We start from the raw sequence: 23637 nt of genomic DNA on the forward strand, positions 1-23637 counted from the left end.
AGTGTTGGAGAAGGGGATGACAGTGCCTAGGAGAAGCGAGCAGATGAGGGTCCCAGAAATCATCTCACCTATGATACTTGTTCTGGGATGGTTGAACAGGGAGCTGGCAGTACACAGATTAACTTGGGGAAACAGGATTTTGCTGAGGCTCTCTGAGGTGCTAGAACAATGAGAACATGTTCCTCCTGTATTCCTCCTTTCCATCCCTTCATTGGCCACCCTTTCCTGCTCTCCGCCTGGTTCTCTCAGTGGTGCAGTTGGAGGAACCACAATAAGCATGGCAAGCTACCCACTGGTGGGGCCCACCCACTGACATCTTCCTGAGTAGGCCATTTGACCTTCGCATCTCATTTGGGGAACTGGAGCCTCAGGAAATCCTTAGACAAACTGATTTCCTTTTGTCTAAATTAAAGCAATAGGGGAGAAAACAGAGACCTTAGAAGCTGCAATCTATTCTTAACCTCTTTTGCAAAACAGCTTGCTTGGGCTAAGAAAATAAGCAGTGTCTGCTCTGAGCTCTTGCTCTTAAGTATTAAGCTTGGTTGAAGAAATGGCCACGTGGAAAGGAGGAGTGGATTAACGAAACAAGTTTCCCCTTAATATTTCTGAGTTGCTTCTTATAACTATAGTTATAGTTGCCTCATATAACTATATGAGAAGTGAGCAACCTGCTGGACTCACACAAATAGTTGGGGACTGTGGTACAACTGACAAAAATCATGAAAAAGGAAATGCTTACCTCTTATCAAACTCACTCTAGCTAGGCGTGTACATTTTTGCAGAACATTGGGTGACGGCATGGCCATTCAGGTCTAACAGCCAAATAGATCTTTTTTAAAAAATATTTATTTATTTATTTATTTGAAAGTCAGAGTTACACAGAGAGAGGAGAGGAAGAGAGAGAGAGAGAAAGAGAGAGAGAGAGAGAGAGAGGTCTTCTGTGTGATGGTTCACTCCCCAATTGGCCACAACTGCTGGAGCTGAACTGCACCAATCTAAAGCCAGGAGCTTCTTCCAGATTCCTTTAGAGCCATACTTCTCACTGTATGCTTACTGCCTGCTCATTGCTTCCCAGGTACCGGGGCCAAGCACTTTACACATATTATAGTATTAACTTCAAATGCCCAATTTACAGACCAGAAAACTGAGACCGGAGAATTTAGGCAACATTCCCTAGGAAATAGAGCTAGTTGAGATGAAATCAGGATTTGCACTCCAGACCACCTGTTTTTTTTTTTTTTTTAAGATTTTGTTTATTTATTTGAGAGGTAGAGTTACAGACAGTGAGAGGGAGAGACAGAGAGAAAGGTCTTCCTTCTGCTGGTTCACTCTCCAAATGGCCACAATGGTTGGAGCTGCACCAGTATGAAGCCAGGAGCTTCTTCCAGGTCTCCCACGTGGGTGCAAGGGCCCAAAGACTTGGGCCATCCTCTACTGCTTTCCCAGGCTATAGCAGAGAGCTGGATCAGAAGAGGAGCAGCAGGGACTAGAACCAGCGCCCATATGGGATGCTGGCACTGCAGGTGGAGGATTAACCTACTGTGCCACAGTGCCAGCCCCTATTCTCCTCCTCAAAGCCTTCAATCATCCATCCTAGTACTATGCCTTTAAAACAAATTAAACTATTTGTTTCAGGCACTGAGACTGTTTACACGCAGTAGATGAATCCTTGATATTTTGAATGCAAATGAATTTTCCAGTCTCAACTCACTTCTTCCTTAGAGTTCATAGCATTTTTTTAAAAATCAATTTTGGGGGCCGGTGCTGTGGCATAGGGGGTAAGGCCGCTGCTTGCAGTGCATCCCACAGTGGTGCCGGTTCGAGTCCCAGCTGCTCCACTTCTGATCCAGCTCTCGCCTATGGCCTGGGAAAGCAGTAGAAGATGGCCCAACTCCTTGGGCCCCTGCACCCGCGTGGGAGACCGGGAGGAGGCTCCTGACTCCTGGGTTCCGATCAGCGCAGCTCCGGCTGTTGCGGCCGTCTGGGGTGAACCAGCGGGTGGAAGACCTCTCTCTCTGCCTCTTCTCTCTCTGTGTAACTCTTTCAAATAAATAAATATATCTCTAAAAAAAAGACAATTTTGGAAAATCCTCAGCTACCATATTTTAAAATATTGTTTCTATACTGTTAATTATCTTTTCTCGGAGACAAATTAAATACAAATAATCCTTTTTTTTTTACAGGCAGAGTTAGACAGACAGAGAGAGAGAGAGAGACAGAGAGAAAGGTCTTCCTTCCGTTGGTTCACCCCCCAAATGGCCGCTACAGCTGGCGCTGCGCCTATCTGAAGCCAGGAGCCAGGTGCTTCCTCCTGGTCTCCCATGCAGGTGCAGGGCCCAAGGACTTGGGCCATCCTCCACTGCACTCCCTGGCCACAGCAGAGAGCTGGCCTGGAAGAGGGGCAACCGGGACAGAATCCAGCGCCCCAGCCAGGACTAGAACCTGGGGTGCCGGCGCCGCAAGGTGGAGGATTAGCCTAGTGAGCCGCGGCGCCGGCCTCTTTTTTTTTTTTTTGATAACTAACAACATCTATTTATTGGACAGCTTCAGGTTCTTTTCTAATAATGTACAACCCATTGCTCTGTGCAGGTACCATCTTGGCAGAAGAAAAGGGAAAGGCGGGCACAAATAAGGACACGCATAGGTTAGAAGAAAATGTTCTATGAACATTTTTAATTTTTTTATTTTTTTCTTAGAAAAAAGCTTCATAATCAACAGCCCACTTCTAAGTAAAGTAGGCTAGAAAAACTTGTTTTTGATGTAGCATTTATGTATATCTTCTCATTTCATATACATAGTTCACCGAGGTAAATCTGGTGGCATTACTACTGTCCACTTGCAGAACAACCTAAAAGTAAAAACTGTTATCAAGAAGGAGAAAAGTCTTAACAAGAAGCTCAAGAAAGATGGCTTCGGAGGCCAGGCGGAGCGCGGCCTCTAAGCGGACAGTCTAGTAGAAGCAGATGGTGTGCAGGAAGGCCCTGCCGCTCTTCTTCTCCAACGCCTGGATCAGTTCCTCCATCTCGTTCTCCATGTCCTCGGTGTGCTGAAGACCCTGGCAGAGCTCACAGATGAGGAACGCCCCTATGGTGGCCTCTTCGTAGCTGTCCTGGATGTCCACGTTGATCACGTGTACCGGTTGGCAGGTCTCCTGTTCTCGAGAGGTGAGACAGTCCACTACCTGGTCGTAGACTCTCTCTTCACAAGTGAAGATCAGATCGAATGTATCCTTGCAGCTCTGGAACCTTTCTGGATGCGGCTTGATTCTCCTATTTCTGTCCAACATATGTAGAATTCCATTCTGTGTATAGAGGATCTTGTCTTTCCTAACAAGATCGTTATACATCTCCTCATACGTGGTTTTGAAATCGTAAGTATTTGGCTTGTCAATTGCCGGCCCTGGAAGTTTCACCTGCGCGCCCGTTCCGAAAGACCGGACGTTGAAACCTCGTTTGCTGAGGATCCTGTGCGCCTCCATGCTTCGGTTCTGATTATTTGAACACACCACAGCTACGCGCAGCGGCAGTGACGACATGGCAGCAGCCTCAACGCCGGCGACTCTGACACAGCTGTGGTGTTTAGCAGCGAGTAAAATGGCGGCGACCGCGGGAGAAACCCGCGGCACACAAGGGGCCACGTCGGCGCTGTAGTACGTGAGGACGCAGTGCGTGCGTCCGCCAATCTGACCATTCAACTGCAAGGCTGAAGTGAGGCCCCGCCTCTTGCACCCGCTGGTTTCTGGATCTGCGCTCCGCAGTTGGCCGGGACGTCTGTTGCAAGGCACTTCCAGGATCTGTCGCTGGTATATCCGGTGCCAGTGTTTCACATCGCAACCCGAGGTAAGATCTTACTGAGTCCTTTAAGTCATGTATTCTCCCTTGGATGTTTTCTGTCTTTATTTCTAGAACTCCATGTTTTGGGGCTGGTGCTGTGGGGTATAGGGTAAAGATGCCGCCTACAGGCGCCGGCATCCCATATGGGCGCCAGGTTGAGTCCCGGCTGCTCCACTTCCAATCCAGCTCTCTGCTATGGAAAGCAGTAGAAGATGGCCCAAGCCCTTGGGCCCCTGTAACTATGTGGGAGACTTGGAAGAAGCTCCTGGCTCCTGGATTCACATGGGCCCAACTCCGGCCATTGTGGCCATCTGTGGAGTGAAACAGCGGGTGGAAGGACTCCCCCCCAGCCCCCGCACCTCTGCCTCTCAAATAAATGAATAAATAAATAAACAAACTTCATGTTTCAGGTTGGATATTTTTCGACCTAACTTTAAATTAAATCAAGCTTCATCTATTGTCCAGTCTGCAGTTAAACCTGTTCACCAAGTTAATTTTTATTTAATTTCTCAATTCTCGAATCTCCATTTTAAAAAACATATTTACTTATTTATTTATTTGAAAGTCAGGGTTACACAGAGAGAGGAGAGGCAGAGAGAAAGAGAGAGATGTCTTGCATCCGATGGTTCACTCCCCAATTGGCTGCAACGGCCAGAACTGCGCCAATCCAAAGCCAGGAGCCAGGAGCTTCCTCCGGGTCTTCCCACACGCGTATAGGGGCCCAAGGACTTGGGCCATCTTCTACTGCTTTCCCAGGCCATAGCAGAGAGCTGGATCGGAAGAGGAGCAGCCAGGACTAGAACTGGCGGCTATATGGGATGCCGGCACTTCAGGCCAGGGCATTAACCCGCTGTGCCACAGTGCCAGCCCCAAAATCTCCATTCTTTTTTAAAAATGTATTTATTTATTTGAAAGGCAGAGTAAGAGGGAGGGAGAGAGAGAGAGAAGGAGGAAGAGAGAAAGAGAAGAAGGAAGGGAGAGATAGAGAGAGGGAGAGAGAGTCTAAATAACTTCCACCTATCGGATTACTCCCCAGGTGGGCCAGGCCAGAGCCAGGAGCCTGGAACTCCAGCCAGGTCTCCTAGGTAGGTGGCAGGGACCCAAGTACTTGTCCCATCTAATGCTGCTTTCTCAGGCACATGGGCAGGAAGCAGGAACAGAAGTGGAGCAGCAAGGACTTGAACCCAGAATCTTATGGGAGGGTAGCATCACAGGCAGGGGCTTAACCTGCTGCGCCACTGCACCAGACACCTTGAATTTCTATTCTTAATCACATCTTTTATTTGTAGCAAACACAATTATTTTAAAATTGTCTGACAACACCCAAAACCCAATACATGTAGTCTCTGTGTGTATATTCCTATCATTTATTGTTTCTCCAATTTTTAAAATTATGTCTTATCTGATTTGATGCCTGGTTATTTTTTCCTGTGTGCTCGACAGTGTCTTACCAAAATTGTTGCAAGAAGTCATTTGAAGTGTAGGTTAATGTTATCTCCCTCCAGAGAGGATTTCGCTGTAATTCCAGCAAGTGCTCATTGGCAGCAGCAATGAGGGATCACTTCAGTCCAAGTCCAGTGACTGAGATGATGAGCTGAGCAAGAGTCTCTATGATGGACAGCTCGACTAAAGTATATGCTTTGACTTTCACAGTCCCATCCTTAGGGGAGAATCTCTAACCTCTACCCTTCCTTGTTTCAACTTGGTTAGTCCCAAGACTCCAATTCCTGTCTATCCAGCCCTGTGAAGCTGTTAAAAATTTCATTCAACATCTCAATTACTTAGTCTCTCTGGTTAAACGTGAAAATTCTCGCAGAGAAAATAAGGTCAAAGTGACTGTCTTCTGCCTCTCGAGCCCCAAGAGCAGCACTGTGCTGGACCAGGCAGGCCCTCCTGTTGCTGCCTGAGAGAGAAGCTGAGGCCCCAGGAGTGGCCTTGGCTCTGGGACAGGTGTTGGGGGCTCTTCTCTGAAGGAGAGCTATAACAGATTCTTAAAATGGAGAGCTGGCATTGTGGGCATAGTGGGTTAAGCCACCGCCTGCAATGCCAGCATCCTACTTGGGTGCCAGTTCAGGTTCTGGCTGCTCCATTTCCAATCCAGCTCACTGCTGATATGCCTGGGAAAAGCAGCAGAAGATGGCCCAATTGTTGGGCCCCTGCCACCTTCTTGGGAAACCTAGGTAAAGCCCCTGGCTTCAGCCTGGCCCAGCCCTGGCCTTTGTGATCATCTAGGGGGAGTGAACCAGCAAATGGAAGATCTCTCTTTCTCTCTCTTTCTCTCTCTCTATAACTCTGCTTGGCCCTGTAATTTTTAACCCTCTTCACTTTTAAGATGGCTTTCTGATGATGCCTTTCGATTTTGTCTGCTTGACAGTTGTCATCGATGAGAGGGTTACTTTAATTTCTCTATGGTTACCTGAACTGCCAGTGACTGTGTCATTCCAGGAGCGTCTGGCTCTCATTAATAGGGTTTCACAGATGTTTCTTGCCCTCCAAAAATCTGCAATGCAAATTAGAAACCTCTGACAACGCGGACATTTAAGGGATACAATTAAGCCCATATTGAAACTATACAAATTAATTTGTGTATAAGCACACTATTTACAGTTCACCATGATATCCATTAAGCCCCACCCTGCTCAGAGCACTGGCTTCCTTTTCCCTAGTAATATTAACCCTTATGTTGCAGCTTTGACTACAGAAGTAGTATTTTTTGGTGTTGGTTACTAGTAATCCACCACCCAAAATATTTAAATCCAAGGGCCCAGTTAATAAAATGTAAACACATTTGTGCAGTGAGTATACAGCAAACTGAAATTTTGCCAGTGATCACCAGTGCCGAGTGAACTGTGGGTCACTCTGCTTTAAGGAATTCGTAGGCCATGAGGATACTGGTAGAATGTGGAAGATGTACAATAATTAGTCTTCATGAAAAGTACATTTAAATGGGAGTGAGAGTAACAGTTGGAAGTCCGGAATGGAAAAGTGAGCCATCAGCAGACAGCAGACAGCAGAAAGGTTGCTAAATTTGGAGGTCAATATCTGAAATAACTTTGCCTCCAGATATTAGTGTTTCATTATAAATAATTTTGAAGCACTTAAAGGCACATTTGATTTAAAATCTAGAGATATTTCTGAAAGTATATTTGGGTCATTTTATTATACTACCATTCAGTTTCCTTGTAAATATTTATAATCAATGTTGTATGCCAATACATGAGAGGATTTTTTTTTTTCAAATCAAAACTACCTTAAACTCCAAAGTTAGTTTTTGTTCTTTTTCTCAGAATCTAATTCAAAACTCTAAGACTACTATACAAAAGTATTTTCTTATTCTTAAAAAACCATACTAGGATTTTCATTAATGGTAAGCAACACTCTCTACTTTAAATCTTTCTCACTGAAGCTTCCCTTAATATTTACTTGCACCAGGTTATCAAAATCAATTATGGATTTCTCCAATGGCTCCTACACTTACACTCCTTAGAACGCCTAAAGAAAATCTTAGAAGACACAAATATTTGCCATTGGAAATGCAAGATCTGTGACCTCATGGAACATCAACTCTCTTCCATTTGCACGGCAGCAATTTCAAACGTCACTCTTGCTAAGCCCTCAATCTACGACATTTTTAAAAGATTTATTTGAAAGGCAGAGTTAGGAGGAGAGAGAGAGAGAGAGCTAGAGCTAGAGCGAGAGAGCGAGAGAGCGAGAGAGAGAGAGAGAGATCTTCTATCCACTGATTCATGCCCCAAATAGCCGAAATGGCCTGGGACTGTGCCAGGCCAAAGCCAGGAGCCTGGAACTCCATCCAGATATCCCCCAAAGGTGGCAGGGACCCAAGTACTTGAGCCGTCTTCCACTGCTTTCTCAGGCATGTTAGTGCGGAGCTGGATTGGAAGTGGAGCAGCCTGGCATTGAACAGGGCTCATATGGGATGCCGGCACTGCAGACAGGCTTAACCTGCTGTGCCACAACACCTTGCCTCAACCTACTTTAAGCAGATAGCTTTTCCTCCTACTTCCCAGTCACCTTCTGAGTAATACAGCAATTTTTTTACCCACTTTTTTTGTCAATATTTGTTCAACTATTTTATTATGGAAAATTTAAAACATTCACAAAATGAGAGAGGATGTTATAATGAATCCTCATGTATGTATCATCCAGTTTCAGTGATTATCAGCTCATGGCCGATGATGTTTTATGGACCATACCTTTTAAAAATTGCATTTCTAGTTATTCTTTCTTATTTCCTTCACATTATTCTAAAAGAAATTTCTTTTCTAGTTGGAGTTATTATCTGCATCATGAAATGGATCTCATATTTACATCTTCTTCAAACCTTTGCTTGATTTCAAACACTCCCTTTACAACTGATTCCAAAACAGGATTTAACCATGATTAATTTATTGCTTATTAGGACTGATGCACACACACGCGCACACGTACACTCAGACACACTTGACTCTATTTATTCTTCTAGCTGGTATCCTACATTTTCTCCATCCATTTTTTAGCCAACAGTCTGGAAAGAATATTCCAGACGCACTGTTTCTCTGTCGCATTCCCTTCCGTACCTCAGGCCAAACAAATGGAGCCACACCACTGTGCTGCTGCTGCTCTCACAGAGTTCACTGCTGCTCTTTTTGTTACGTCCTCTCAACTCTTCGATGTGGCTTGTGAAATATTTAGCGTTGCTGGTCCCTCTCTGTGAGCAACAAAGCTTCTTCCAAATTTTTGCTTTCCCTTGACCCACAAGAACACTTTCTCCTGTATTTCCTCCTATGGCCGGCTTCTTCTGCCTCAGTCTCCTCTGATTCTTCTTTGTCTCTTTAATGTGCACATTCTCTGGAGTCTGTCCTTGGGCCCCCTTCTCTTCTTATTTCTGCTATCCCAGAGCAATCTAACCCACTGCCCATTTAACATCAGCTGTACAGTTTTTATGGAACACTCAGAATCTCATTGGACAGTGACACACAAGGAGCAACAATTCTTTTACGTCAAGCATTCGTTTCTTCTTTTGTAAAATGAAAATTGCATAATCATTACGAATAAAATAGTGATAGTAATTTCATCACAGAGAAAGTGATGACAGCATTTGTAATCTTTCTTCACTATGTCTCTTTCTGGCTCACTGTTGAATAGCCTGAGTTGTAGGTCAAATTCCACATATACCTGCTTATTTTATCCATTACTTATGCTAATTTAGAAAGTCATAATTCATAATTTTGAGTTATAAGAATGGTATCATGTACTTCTTGCGTTTGCCAGGTAAGTTTTGGATATTAAGTATAGAACCAGAAATTACGAAGAGAATTCTAACTAAAAATCAAATGTTTTATCAAAATGCTAACCTGAATATCACATTACAGAAAATATAGAGGGATGAAATGATTTCGCTTGGAAACTAACAGTAAATAGATTGTTGATCTATGCTTTGGTTATATAATTTGTTGAAAATAATTCCTCATATTCTGATGGGATTCTTGGAGTTTATATTAAAATATATGTCCATGATACATCAGTGACATGTTTTTTGTTTATTTATTAAAAAAGATTATTTATTTATTTGAAAGTCAGAGTTACACACAGAGAGGAGAGGCAGAGAGAGAGAGAGAGAGAAAGTCTTCCCTCCCTGGTTCACTCCTGGATTGGCTGCAACAGCTGGAGCTGCGCCGATCCGAAGCCAGGAGCCAGGAGCTTCATCCAGGTCTCCCACATGGGTGCAGGGCCCAAGGACTTGGGCCATCTTCTACTGCTTTCCCAGGCCACAGCAGAGAGCTGGATCAGAAGTGGAACAGCTGGGATTAGAACCAGCGCCCATATGGGATGCCAACACTGCAGATGACGGCTTTACTGCTACACCACAGTGCTGCACCCCTTCCCCTTTTTGAGATTTATTTGTTTATTTGAGAGGCAGAGTTGCAGATAGAGAGAGGGAGAGATAGAGATAGAGAGAGAGGTCTTCCATCTGCTGGTTCAGTCCCCAAATGGTTGCAATGGGGGCTGGAGCTGTGCTGATCCAAAGCCAGGAGCCAGGAGCTTCTTCCAGGTCTCCCATGTGGGTACAGAGGCTCAAACACTTGGGTAATCTTCTACTGCTTTCCCAGGCCACATCTGAGAGCTGGATTGGAAGAGGAGCAGTCAAGACTAGAACCTGCGCCCATATGGGATGCTGACACTGCAGGCAGAGGATTACACACAGTGCCACAGTGCCAGTCCCTCTGTGACATGTTTTTAGCAAGTGAAGAAAATCATCTAGTGTTGAAAGAGAGCCAATTCTTTTTTTTCCCCAAAGAATCCTTTTATTTAATGAGTACACATTTCCTAAGTACAACTTTGGTAATATAGTGATTTTTCCCATCCTATTCACCCTCCTGACCCCACTCCCACCCCACCTCACCTCTTCCTTTCTCTTCCATTCCCAGTCCCATTTTTCATTAAGATTCATTTTCAATTAGCTTTGTACACAGAAGACCAACTCTATACTAGTAAAGATTTCAACAATTTGCACGCACGCACACACACACACAAAACTGTGTGAAAACAAATTTTACAGTTAACTCTCATAATATAACTCATTGAGGACAGAGGTCCTGCATGGGAAGTTAGTGCACAGTGACTCCAGTTGTTAATTTAACAATTAACACTCTTATGTATGACGTCAGTGACCACCAGAGGCTCTTGACATGAGCTACCACGGCTATGGAAACCTTTTGAGTCCACAGTCTCTGTCAGTATTTAGGCAAGGCCATAAACAAAGTAGAAGTTCTCTCCTCCCTTTGGAGAAAAGTACATCTTTCTTTGATGACCGCTTCTTTCCGCTGAGATCTCGCTGACAGAGAACCTTCATGTAGGACATTTTTTTTTGCCACAGTGTCTTGGCTTTCCATGCCTGAAATGCTCTCATGGGCTTTTTTTTTTTTTTTTTTTTTTTTTTAAGAATCATTTATCTGAGAGGCAGAGGCATAGAGAGAGAGCGAGAGAGCTCTTTCATCTGTTGGTTCACTCCCCAGATGGCCCCAAAAGTCCGAGCTGTGCTGATCTGAAGCCAGAAGCGAGGAGCCTCCTCCGGGTCTCCCATGCAGGTGCAGGGGCCCAAGGACTTGAGCCATCTTCTGCTGCTTTCCTAGGCCACAGGCAAGAGCTGGATTGGAAGTGGAGCAGCTGGGACTCGAATCGGCACCCATATGGGATGTCAACACTGCAGGTGGCAGCTTTATCCACTATGCCACATTGCTGGACCCTCTCATGGGCTTTGCAGCCAGACCAGAATGCCTTAAGGGCTGATTCTGATGTCAGAATGAGAGCCAATTCTTAATATTGGAAATTTTGCATCACAATTTAATTATTTAATTCTTACCAGGCATCCTTATTCTCAGTGGAAAACCTTGACCTTTGTTCCTGAAGGAATATGATGTGGTTGTTAGGTATATTTCTAAGTAATTCTATTTGAGCAAGTCACTTTAAAAAAATCAACTGTACTTCTTTTGAAAGAAAGATTTGGTTCACTCCTCAAATACCCACAACAGCCAGGGTTGAGCCAGGCTGAAGGCAGGTGCTAAGAGTTCCATCCAGGTCTCCTATACAGGTAGCAGGGAACAAAAGCCCTTGGTCAATCACTTGCTGGCTCCCGGCATGCACATTAGAGGGAAGCCGGATTGGCAGTGAAGGCAGGACTTGATTTGAAAAGGGATGTGAAAAGCGATGTGAGGATCCCAAATGGCAGCCTAACTCTGCACTACAATGCCTGCCCTGAGGAAGTCACTTAGAGATATGGGAGCTGGTGATTTGTACAGCAGTTAAATCATCACTTCAAACACCTGCATCCTATATAGGAGTGTCTGGTTGAAGTCTCAGCTCCTCTCTTTAGCTTCCTGCTAATTGTGCACCTTGGGAGGGATCATCTGATCATTTGATGGCTCAAATATTTATTTGTGTCCCTGTCCCCTGTGTGGGAGACTTTGATTGAGTTCCTGGCTCCTGACTTCACCCCGGCCTAGCCCTGGTTGTAAGCATTTGGAGAGTGAACAAGTCCATGGGAGGCCTCTCTCTTTCTCTTTTTTCCCTCTATCTGCTTTTTAAGTAAAATGAAAATAAATTGTTACCAGTATTGCTGTAAACATGGTGGTATAGGCATCTCTTTGATACACCATGTCCATATTTTTTGGATATATGCCTAACAGTGATATTGTTGGAGCATATGGCGTGTCTATTTCTAATTTTTTAAGAAATCACCACACTGTTTTCCACAGTGGTTGCACTAATTTACATTCCCACCAACAGTGTATAAGAGTATCCCTTTCCCTACATCCTTGCCAACATTTGCTGCTCTCTGTGTTTTGGATAGCAGCCATTCTGACAGGGGTGAACTGATAGCTCATTGTGGTTTGGATTTGCATTTCCCCAACAGCTACTGATGTTGAGCACTTTTTTTTAAAGTACTTGTTGGTCATTTGTAATTCTCTTTTTGAGTACTGTCTTATTCAGGTCCTTTGCTCATTTCTTAACTGAATCAGTAGTTTTTTTTATTTTTGAATTTTCTGAGTTGTTGATGTATTCTGGATACTAATCATTCATCAGATAACTAGCTTGCAAATATTTTCTCCCATTCTGTTGGAGTCTCTTCACTCTATTGATTGTTTTCTTTGCTGTGCAGAAGTTTCTAAGTTTGATATAATCCCATTTGTCTAGTTTTGCTTTTGTTACCTGTGCTTTGGTAGTCTTATCCGAAAAGTCATAATCTACATTAGCATTGTGTTTCCCCTACATTTTCTTCTAGCATTTCATTGCCTCAGGCCTTAAATTTAAGTCTCTGATTCATCTTGAGTTGATTTTTTTATATGGTAACAGATAGGGATCTATTTTCATTCTTCTGCATATACACAGCTATTGTCTTTTTACTTTTTATTTGTTGAACTATTTAGTGGAGCATTGAGTTTTGTGCTATAATGTAAATTAAAAATATTTTATCCCCCAAAATAAATAAATAAACAAATTTTAAAAAGAAAAACTATTGTAATGCTAATGATGTAGAAAATTCAAATAGTGATGTGCTTGTAGGATAAAAAGAATAGTAGTCTTTGCCTAAATAAGCTATGGGAATCTGTGAAGCAGAGGTGGCAAGCAGTAGCTGGTTCTTTACAGAAGATCATGCTGATAAAGATCTGAACCTGGCTGTCTTAATGCACTTGGAAATATTTATAGATGCATAAGGATTCCTGTTCAAACTAGCGCTCGTTTGGTTCAAACTTTACCTCTTGTACCTCTATCACTCAGCCAGTTGGGTAGAGTTCATTAGGTGCTGAAATCTTGTAACATTGTCCAGCACTAGCAAAGCAGACGTAGATTTTACTCTTGGTGGCCCACGAACTGGCACCACCCTAGTTTCTGTTAAAAAGAAACTCTCCAGACAGCATGAGAAGGCAGTGTAGCTTAGTTCTTGGGAGAGGACCTTAACTTCAATGAAGTTGGGAGGCCATAGGGTCTGTCTTTTGGAGTATGTTATTACCACTGTGTTGTCCTTTTCTCACTCAACCCCTGATCCCAGGCCCCTAGGATCCATTGCCCTTTCACATCTTTCATCTCATTCCTCCACATCTCCAGGCAGCATGCGAGTTTTCCGGTCTAGTCTGGTGTTATTTCTCAAGTTTTTGGATCTGTTTCTGGATTCCTGTCTATGTCCCTCACAGTGTAAGATACCGAAAATTCCATGAAAGATTAAAAAATTAATTAAAAATTCATTTTTAATTTTTAATTAATTTTTAACAGATTCAATATGGTTTATAGATATGGTTCTAAGAGTATAATGGCATTTCCTTCCTCTCATCCTCCTTTCTCCGCCTTTCTCCCTCAAAGCATCAGAGAAATAGTCTTTCTACTGGCATTATTTGTGATGAAGATACATTGTTATCTTTTTTTTTTATAAAGGAAGATTTTATTTTTTTATTTTTTTTTTATTTTTTGACAGGCAGAGTGGACAGTGAGAGAGAGAGACAGAGAGAAAGGTCTTCCTTTCGCCGTTGGTTCACCCTCCAATGGCCACCGTGGCCTGTGTGCTACAGCCGGTGCACTGCACTGATCTGATGGCAGGAGCCAGGTACTTATCCTGATCTTCCATGGGGTGCAGGGCCCAAGTACTTGGGCCATCCTCCACTGCACTCCCTGGCCACAGCAGACAGCTGGCCTGGAAGAGGGGCAACCGGGACAGAATCCGGCGCCCCGACCGGGACTAGAACCCTGTGTGCCGGCGCTGCAAGGTGGAGGATTAGCCTAGTGAGCTGCGGCGCCGGCCCACATTGTTATCTTAACTCTCTTTTCAGATTCTCCTGTGACCAACTGCCCCTGACAGGCAGATTTTTAAAAAACAAAATCATGCTTGAAACAATACATGTCCAATGACACAGTTGGGTTTTCTTCACAATCTTCATTGAGAGGGAAGCACTGTTATTGCTAATTTAGAGATGACAAACTGGAGGCTTAAAGAGATTAAGCGACTTTGCCAACAATCACACCCATAGAGAGCTGCAACTTGACTCTCATTGTTCTGAATTAAAGCACTGTTCTTTATCAGGGTTCTGTGCCATCTCCCAGGAGGGCCTCATTGCTCATAGTCTCAGTTATTTTCTAAAGCTTCAATCTGCTCATGTCTTCTGCCTAAACTCTCTCCATGTCTCCCAATAGGCCTCGGAGAAAGTAGCATCCTTGTCATTCATGCAAAGTGCCTCTAAGTCTGGGTCCTGCTTTTTCGTTCTAATTACCATGGTTGCATGGCAAATAGCTCCAAAACACAGTGGCATAAAACAACCATTTATTATGTTTAGGGATTTTGTGGATGAGAAATTCAGGAAGGACACAGAAAAGGCTTGTTTTACTTATTGTTTAACAAATACCAAGTGTGCTTACATGACAAGGACTGTGATAGATGAGGGGCTATTGAAATGAACAAGCTGGGGCTTGCATTGTGGCACAGCAGGTTAAGCTGCTGCCTACAACTCCAGCATCCCATATGGGTCCCAGTTTGCGTCCTGGCTGATCCACTTCCCATCCAGTGCCCTGCTAATGCTCCCGGGAAAGCAGTGGAAGACAGCCCAAGTATTTGGGCCCCTGCACCCACGTGGGAGACCCAGATGAAGCTCCTGGCTCCTGGCTTTGGACTGGCCCAACCCTGGCTGAGCAAAGCTGTTGTGGTCATTTGGAGAGTGAACCACTGGATAGAAGAGATCTCTCTTTGTGACTCTGCCTTTCAAAATAAATAAATAAATCTATAAAAAGAAAAAAATTAACAAATCTTTGTCATAAAAATGCACAGCTAGAGAAATAAACTGTGAAATAAATGATCACAAGAGTTAACACTCTACCTAGGTACAGCTGACTTGGACTCCCCTACCTGGGACAGACTGGTGAGTGTGATCAGCTCAAGTTTCACTTTCTTTGAGCCATGGATCCCTCATGCTAGTTCAGGCACCTTTTTTTTTTTTTTTAAAAAAAAAAAAGATTTACTTGAAGGTCAGAATTACACACAGAGAGAAGGAGAGGCAGAGAGAGAGGGGTCTTCCACCCACTGGTTCACTCCCTAGTTGGCTGCAATGGCCAGAGCTGTGCTGATCCAAAGCCAGGAGACAGGAGCTTCTTCCAAGTCTGCCACATGGGTGCAGGGACCCAAGGACTTGGCCCATCTTCTACTGCTTTCCCAGGAGTTCAGGTACCATGCCAACATAAACCATTGTGTCACAGTACTTTTTTTTTTACATATTTTTGGGACAGTTTGATTACCATTTCTCTCCCATACAGGACCATGGAATTCATAGAGTCCTCTTGAATTTTGAGGCAGTCTTAGTGATTTACTTATAATGAAGATATGCAGTAGAACTGACTGTATGTGACTTAAGGAGTTAGGTTATCAAAATGTCTTCCTGGCTCTCTCTCTCTCTTGTGATACACACTTTGGGAACTCACTTTCTGCAATGCTAAAAGAATCACATTGAGGAGAGAGAGACAGAGACCCCCAACATCAACCATCAGAAGGGTGAGTAACAGTTGTGCCAACTCATGTCCACACCCAGCAACAAGCCAAGTGGAGACTCCTGACTCTGGGAGAACTAACAGGGGGCTGGGTGCTTGTGATTTTGAGAGGCTTGTGTGCCGGGACTGTGAAAAAAACTGAGGCTGTGTGGGAGGACTCATGGTATGGCTGGGACTTTGGGCAGTCACAGTGCTGGACTCCGCATGCTTAGGACTTCTTGATTAGCTGGTGAGGGACATTGCTGGGGAATCTGAGCTTACACTGAGGACTGCACAGATCCTTTGTGTGGTCCTTGGGGCAGAGCAAACAAATATTAGACCTGCTGGGGCTAGTATTCAGGCACTGGTCTCCTTTGAGGAGAGGAGCTCAGCTGAGCAGAATAAACCTACCTTCTGATAAAAAAGAGGAGATTTACTATGCCAAACCTGGGTGTGTCACCTTAGACACAGAGTTCTCTGGCCATAGCCACCACAGACCTCTAGATATTCACTGAAAGCAGACACTCCACTTATCTACAGAGCAATAGTACAAAGATAAAATCCGCCACAGAGAAAAAACAAAGAAACCAACCAGTATCTCCACAGAATAACAAATGCACCAATTCAAGAAATAAGAATAAGGGAGACAACATGATGCCCCCAAAAGAACACTGCACTTCAATACTAGATTGCGAAGATGATGAGATTGAAGAAATGCCAGAAATGGAATTAAAAAATTGATCAGAAGATTACATAGAAGTAATCAGAAGCAGATGCACGAACTACTGAAATCTGTATATGACATGAAAGAAAATAATGAGATCTTAAAGAGAAATCAAAATGAAAGGCCAAATTCAATAGAACAAATAAAAATGCATTGGAAAGCCTTAACAACAGAATCAGTGAAGCAGAAGAAAGAATATCTGACTTAGAAGACAAAGCACAGGAAAGTATAAAGTGAGACCAAACACAAGAAGAAGAAATTAGACGGGTGAGTGAGAAAGCCTTAGGTGATTCCTGCCCCAAGCTTTCAAGGTACCTTAGCTGATGCTTAGTGGAGCAGAAAAATCGCACTATGGGAGAGAAGAGTTAGATTTGAAACAGCTTTCCTTCTATTTGAGTATGTGGGAGAAATACCCAACATTTCCATTTTGGCACACTTTTAGCAAGGGTGCTAACTAGTTATGGCTTTCCAGAATATCTGAAGGAGAAATGTCTGCTCTCTTTCTGTTTGAACTGACCTTAGCATAAAAGGCAAATTTTCTCTTTCATGTTTTCAGTCCTTCCTTTCTGTGTCTCTGATATAATTTTAAAGCATGACCCCAGTGTTCTCTGACACTTCTACAATGTAAAGGCAAATCTCTATCCCTTCCCCTTGAATCTGGGCTTTGTGACTGCTTGACCAGTTGACTGTGGCGGAAGTGATGGCATGCTAGTTTCTGAGCCCATGCCTTAAGAAATTGGCAGTTTCCACGTCTTGTTCCTTGAGATGATCACTCTCATATCTTAGACACCATGCTATCAGGAAGCCCAAGCCAAACCATGGAGTGGTTAACATGGAAAGGAACCAATAGCCAGGACCAACTTGCCCCCTATGTGAGTGAGTCATCCTGCAAGTAGATTCACTGGCCCAGGTTGAGCTATCCTAACTGGGATCACATGGAGGAGAGAAACTCTGTACTGAACCCTGCTCACATTTCCAATTTGTAAACAAATAGTTACTGTCCTTTGAGCCATTAAGTCTCATTGTAGTTTAGAATACAGCAAGAGATAACCAGAACCTCTTCTTTGAATCCTCCTCTCCCCTTCTTCTCCCTCCCTGTTAATTTTATTTACTTTTCTCCAAATCTATCACACAGCCAACACATATTCTCTACCACTAGAGAAAGTATGTACTCAATTTTGTTGTTCTTATAAGATGATGAATAAGAACAACAGGGACTCTAGCTGATTAATTTCTGAATGGACTGAGTAGCACAGTGAATTTTAAACTGAATTGGATAGCTTGAGTTCAGTCAATCAGTTTCCTGTTATTTTATGTAAAAGGTATTTGTGTCCCACTCCCCAGATGTACTGAATCAGATGTTCTAGAGTTAGGTCTGTAAAGCTCCATCTTTAGAAAGCCTCCCAGGTAATTTTTATGCTTACCAACGATTAAACACTTTGCTACAGTGATTATTCAAAATTCCATTGAAATAAGATTATTGTGATATTTAAATTAAAATAGGCTGTAAATGACAAAAAACATTTAATGTGGAATCTGGCATATTATAAGAGGTCAACAAATGTCAGCTGCTACTATCATTATTTTTATCATTTTTAAAGATTATCTTTTTTAAAAATTTATATTATTTATTTGAAAGGCAGAGTCACAGATATATATATATATATATATATATAGAGAGAGAGAGAGAGAGAGAGAGAGAGAGAGAGGCTGAGAAAGAGAAAGGTCTTCCATCCACTGGTTCACTCCCCAAATGACCACAACAGCTAGTGCTGGGCCAGAGTAAAGCTGGGAAACAGGAACTTCTTCCAGGTATCCCGGATGGCTTTTGTGGGCATCTGTTTAGGGGGAAAATATTCACACCAGAGTATTAAACCACAAATAGGCAAAATGCTTAAAGAATGAGCTACTTTGACATTTGAATTTATTAATTAACTTAGGGTCAACAACATCACATTTCCTTTTCAACTCTTATCAAAAAGAACGACTCTCTAGAGTGCTCTGTCTTAATCAGAACGGCGTAGTGAATAGTCTGAATCAGCGTGAATTAACTTCTCTGTGCCTCCATTTTCTCATCTTTTTTTTTTATTTTTTGACAGGCAGAGTGGACAGTGAGAGAGACAGAGAGAAAGGTCTTCCTTTTGCCGTTAGTTCACCCTCCAATGGCCGGCGCGCTGCGGCTGGCGCACCACGCCGATCCGATGGCAGGAACCAGGTACTTATGTACTTATCCTGGTCTCCCATGGGGTGCAGGGCCCAAGTACTTGGGCCATCCTCCACTGCACTCCCTGGCCACAGCAGAGAGCTGGCCTGGAAGAGGGGCAACCGGGACAGAATCCGGCGCCCCAACCAGGACTAGAACCCGGTGTGCCGGCACTGCAAGGCGGAGGATTAGCCTAGTGAGCTGCGGCGCCGGCCTTCATCTTTTTTTTTTTTAAAGGGATGATAATACTAGCTCCAAAGATTGTGAAAAATTTGCTATAGATGAAAGTGTGCAGAATCATTTCTTTTTTAAAAAAGATTTATTTATCTGTTTTAAAGTCAGAGTTACACAGAGAGAGGAGAGGCAGAGAGAGAGAGAGAATGAGAGAGAGCTTCCATCTGCAGATTCACTTTCCAATTGGCCACAATGGCTGGAGCTGCACCAATCCGAATCCAGGAGCCAGGAGCTTCTTCCAGGTCTCCCATGCAGGTGCAGGGGCCCAAGCACTTGGGCCATCCTCTACTGCTTTCCCAGGCCATAGCAGAGTGCTGGATTGGAAGAGGAGCAGCCCGGTCTCGAACTGGCACCCACATGGTGCCACGGTGGAGGATTAACCTACTGCGCCATGGTGCTGACCCCACAGTGGTACTTTTATAGGGTAGGGGTTGGTGCCCTGATATTCAGATAAGCCAGAATTTGAGTGTGGGGTTTGAGTATTACTCACTTCAGTGTCCCTTTTTTGAGAATCTCAGAAGTGTCCTGCCATCTCCACATGGTTCTGCAGCACACACGTGGTCATCATTATGCATGATGGGAAATGAGGCTCAGGTATATGGTGGGGAATGGGTATGTGAAACCTGCAGTCATGTTGGATTGGCACAGAAGGGAATGGGGTTTGGGCACTGTGGGGCTATGGCACAGATTCTGCTTGCAGGCTTTCAGTTCCTCTTCATTCGCTAGTTTTTCACCTGCCCACTTCAGTACCTGCTAGCTATTTTATTATTATTACCAACTATTATTCTTTGTAAAGAACGCACATCACAGGCAACCTTTTTATTGGTACAGGTCTATGACAAAAGAAGAAACTAGAAGAAGTATGGAAATAAAGCCTGGGTCAGGAGGGTGAGATCAGGATCTTTTTTGTTTACCCCTGAATCTTCAGAATCTTGTATCCTGCCTGGTCTGGTACATGATTAGTCTTCAATAAACTTCTATTGAATAATGATAATTCCTAAAAGATGAATACTTGCTGATTATTAATTTTTCTTTTTGTATTTTGAATTTCTGCTTAGAGTTTGAATGTGGCAAGATTGTTCTTTAATTGACTGTGGTTAATCAGATTCTGTGTCATTAAGTGTGCCTACTTTCTTTTTATCGGTATGTAGAGCAAAGACATTCTGTTTGATTTTCTCTCCTAGTTTTATTAAGGCATGGTTTATAATTTTTTAAAGATATATATTGCAATGAACATACATGTTTAGAGTGTACAACGTGTTTTGATGTATGCATACATTGTGAAATAATTAAATCAAGCTCATTAATATATCTACCACTTCAGATATTTATAATTTTTCATTTCTTGTTAGAGGGTTTTAATGAAGAAAAAGAATACATAAATGGATCCAGAAACCAAGAAAGAAGGTGAAAGAAACCACTGCAATATTTTGCAGTCTGTGGCTTTTGACTTATCTTTTTTTTTAAAGATTTATTTTATTTATTTGAAAGACAGAGTTGGCTTTCCGGCCTCAGGTCTGAGGGAAACATGGTCTCCTTGCGCCTGGTTGTCTCTGCTGGGGAGTCCTGGCTGCCCTGTGGCCTCGGTCCTCGGCGGTTTTTCAGTTATGGGACAAAGATATTATATCAAAACATTGAAGCTTCCCAGGCTAAATTCTTTCCACCAGTTCAAAAAGTGATGCTACCACCCAATAGTTTTCAAGGAAAAGTTGCATTCATTACCGGGGGAGGTACTGGCCTTGGGAAAGCAATGACGACCTTCCTGTCCAGCCTGGGTGCTCAGTGTGTGATAGCCAGCAGGAATGTTGATGTTTTGAAAGCTACTGCATAAAAAAAAAAAAAGAAAGCTACTGTAGAACAAATTTCTTCTCAGACTGGAAATAAGGTTCATGCCGTTCAGTGTGATGTGAGGGATCCTAACATGGTTCAGAACGCAGTGTCAGAACTGATCAAAGTAGCAGGGCATCCCAATATTGTGATAAACAATGCAGCAGGAAATTTTATTTCCCCCTCTGAAAGACTGTCTCCTAATGCTTGGAAGACGATAAGTGACATAGTTCTAAATGGCACGGTCTATGTGACGCTAGAAATTGGAAAGCAACTAATTAAAGCACAGAAAGGAGCAGCGTTTCTTGCTATCACAACTATCTATGCGGAGACTGGATCAGGTTTTGTGGTACCAAGTGCTTCTTCCAAAGCAGGCGTGGAAGCCATGCACAAGTCTCTTGCAGCTGAATGGGGTAAATATGGAATGCGATTCAATGTGATTCAGCCAGGGCCTATAAAAACCAAAGGTGCCTTTAGCCGTATGGACCCAACTGGAGCATTTGAGAAAGATATGATTGAAAGAATTCCCTGTGGCCGACTGGGGACTGCAGAAGAACTGGCAAATCTTGCCGTTTTCCTTTGTAGTGATTATGCTTCTTGGATTAATGGAGCAGTCATTAGATTTGATGGCGGAGAGGAAGTACTTATATCGGGTGAATTCAACAGTCTGAGGAAGGTCACCAAGGAGCAGTGGGACACAATAGAAGGACTCATCAGGAAGACAAAAGGCTCCTAAGGCCACGCTGCCTTTTCTTGGTTACAGTAGAAGTCAGAAAACAGAAGTAGTAGGAACTGACTGTAATCTTGAATATTGTCAAGTCTAATAGATTGTTAATTAACAGTGATTGAATGCATATGCTGTGACAGAACAATGATAGCCATTGTATATCAAAGATAAATAAGATGGGATATTGTCTCTCCAAGAAAATTGTAAAGAATATGACGTTTGAACTACCTGGGTCCTGCCACCCACATGGAGTCTCCTGGCTTCAGCCTGGCTCATCTCTGGCTGTTGTGGCGGCATTTGTGGAATGAAGCAGTGGATGGAATATCCAGCTGTCTCTGCTTCTGTCTCTCTCACCCTCTCTGTCTTCCTGATAAATAAAAAGAAATAAATGCTTCTTAACAGTGTGAAACACGAAAAAAAAAAAAAAGAAAGACAGAGTTACAGAGAGAAGTAGAGACAGAGAGAGAGGTCTTCCATCCGCTGGTTCACTCCCCAGATGGCCGCAATGGCTGGAGCTGTGCTGTTCCGAAGCCAGGAGCCAGGAGCTTCTTTTGGGTCTCCAGTGTGGGCTCAGGGGCCCAAGGACTTGGGCCATCTTCTACTGCTTTCCCAGGCCACAGCAGAGAGCTGGGTCGGAAGTGGAGCAGCCGGGACTAGAACTGGCGCCCATATGGGATGCCACCACCTCAGGCCAGGGTGTTAACCTGCTTCGCCATAGCGCCAGGCCCCTGACTTATCTTTAAAATGTATTTGAATAATGAAAAAATAAGATCTCAACTAACCAGATTGTAAATACAGGGACTAAATCTAAAAAAGATAATTACCTCCTACCACTATCTCTACCTGGGAGAAAGTGTAGACATGTCATTGCAACACTTACAACTCAATGTTTGGCTGTGTTGCTGAGCCCAGACTTGGTGTTTGGTATTGTATCATTGAACTAAATATCAAACTTGATCACAAGATTGGATCACTGGGTGTTGAAAGCCCATGTGACTTTATTGCCTATCAGCCAAATATGGACCTTTTCTATATGTTCATTTTTCTTAAGAGTGAGTTTATCAAACTAAAGATTCAATGGAAATGAATAGCTATGAGTGATAAGTTTCTAGAGCTTTTGACAGGAGTGGGAGTTTCCATCCTGTTCATCTGCGATGCTCCAGATCAGGAATATATTTGTTCTGCTTCATTTTCCTTGGTGCATTCATTGGGGGGAAGATGCTTCTGCAGTGTTTATTTAGAAAGCTGCAGGGTGGATTCAAACGAATCAAAAATGTCACTGCTGTGTCCCGGCTCACAGTGGGGCTGCCTTCTGCCTCCTTTCCCCTTTAGTACCACCTTGATTCACATGTACGGGTCTTTGTTGAATGCTTTGAGATGTGGGCAGGACAAGAGGAGATTGGTGGTAAAAATAAAGGACTCCACCAATGGTTCTTTTCAAAGCAGATGGCCTGCGAAGAGCAACACAGACTTGCATGTCCAAAATAATTATTCTATAAATTGCCTTTTGAAGCTCAGATATCTAAATGAAAATAAAAAACAAAAATTAAGGCACGAAAAAGTGTATTTCTTTAGCTCCCGATTCAAGAAACCACGAGATATGAAGTATGATCTATTCTAATGAAGTAGGTTACTGACACAATGAAGATATGTATGCCATCAGCTACCTTTTGCGGCGTAAAAAACACCCCAAAACTTAGTTCCTTAAGACAATCCATTATTTCACTTTTGAATTTATGGGTTAGTGAGGGCAGTTCTGGTCTGGATAGGCTCTGCTATCTCTACTGGGAGATTGGTGAGAGGCTGGATAATCTACAGCAGGCTCACTCGCATATCTGGTGATCAGCAGGATTTTGTGAAGGGATCATCTCTTTCGATTTTTAGCCACACCACTGTCATCCATAACCCCTTATCACTGAATTCTCTGGGGGTATTTTCAGGGTTATCTTACTTGACCTCTCAGGTGAGTCTGACCTTTTTGATCACTCCCTTTTGCATGAGAGTCCTTTCTCCCTTGGTTTCTGACACATCACTTTGACTTATTCCTTTCAGCCTTCTTTTCTATGGCCAATAACTTGAATGTTGG

General features: G+C 43.2%; 2 protein-coding genes across 2 annotated transcripts; one reads left to right on the top strand and one right to left on the bottom strand.

Moving 5' to 3' along the window:
* Positions 1-2718: 2718 nt before the first annotated feature.
* On the bottom strand, positions 2719-3588 carry LOC100337928 (RNA polymerase II subunit A C-terminal domain phosphatase SSU72). The gene has a single exon (XM_051826897.2). It carries the CDS (start codon positions 3533-3535, stop codon positions 2951-2953), a length of 585 nt encoding a protein of 194 aa, XP_051682857.2. The 5' UTR covers positions 3536-3588; the 3' UTR covers positions 2719-2950.
* A 16911-nt stretch (positions 3589-20499) lies between these two features.
* Positions 20500-21982, top strand: LOC100348851 (2,4-dienoyl-CoA reductase [(3E)-enoyl-CoA-producing], mitochondrial). Its single transcript, XM_051827041.2, has one exon. It carries the CDS (start codon positions 20919-20921, stop codon positions 21558-21560), a length of 642 nt encoding a protein of 213 aa, XP_051683001.2. The 5' UTR covers positions 20500-20918; the 3' UTR covers positions 21561-21982.
* Positions 21983-23637: the final 1655 nt, after the last annotated feature.

This window comes from Oryctolagus cuniculus, chromosome X (assembly GCF_964237555.1).
Source record: "Oryctolagus cuniculus chromosome X, mOryCun1.1, whole genome shotgun sequence".
Taxonomy (NCBI): Eukaryota; Metazoa; Chordata; class Mammalia; order Lagomorpha; family Leporidae; genus Oryctolagus; species Oryctolagus cuniculus.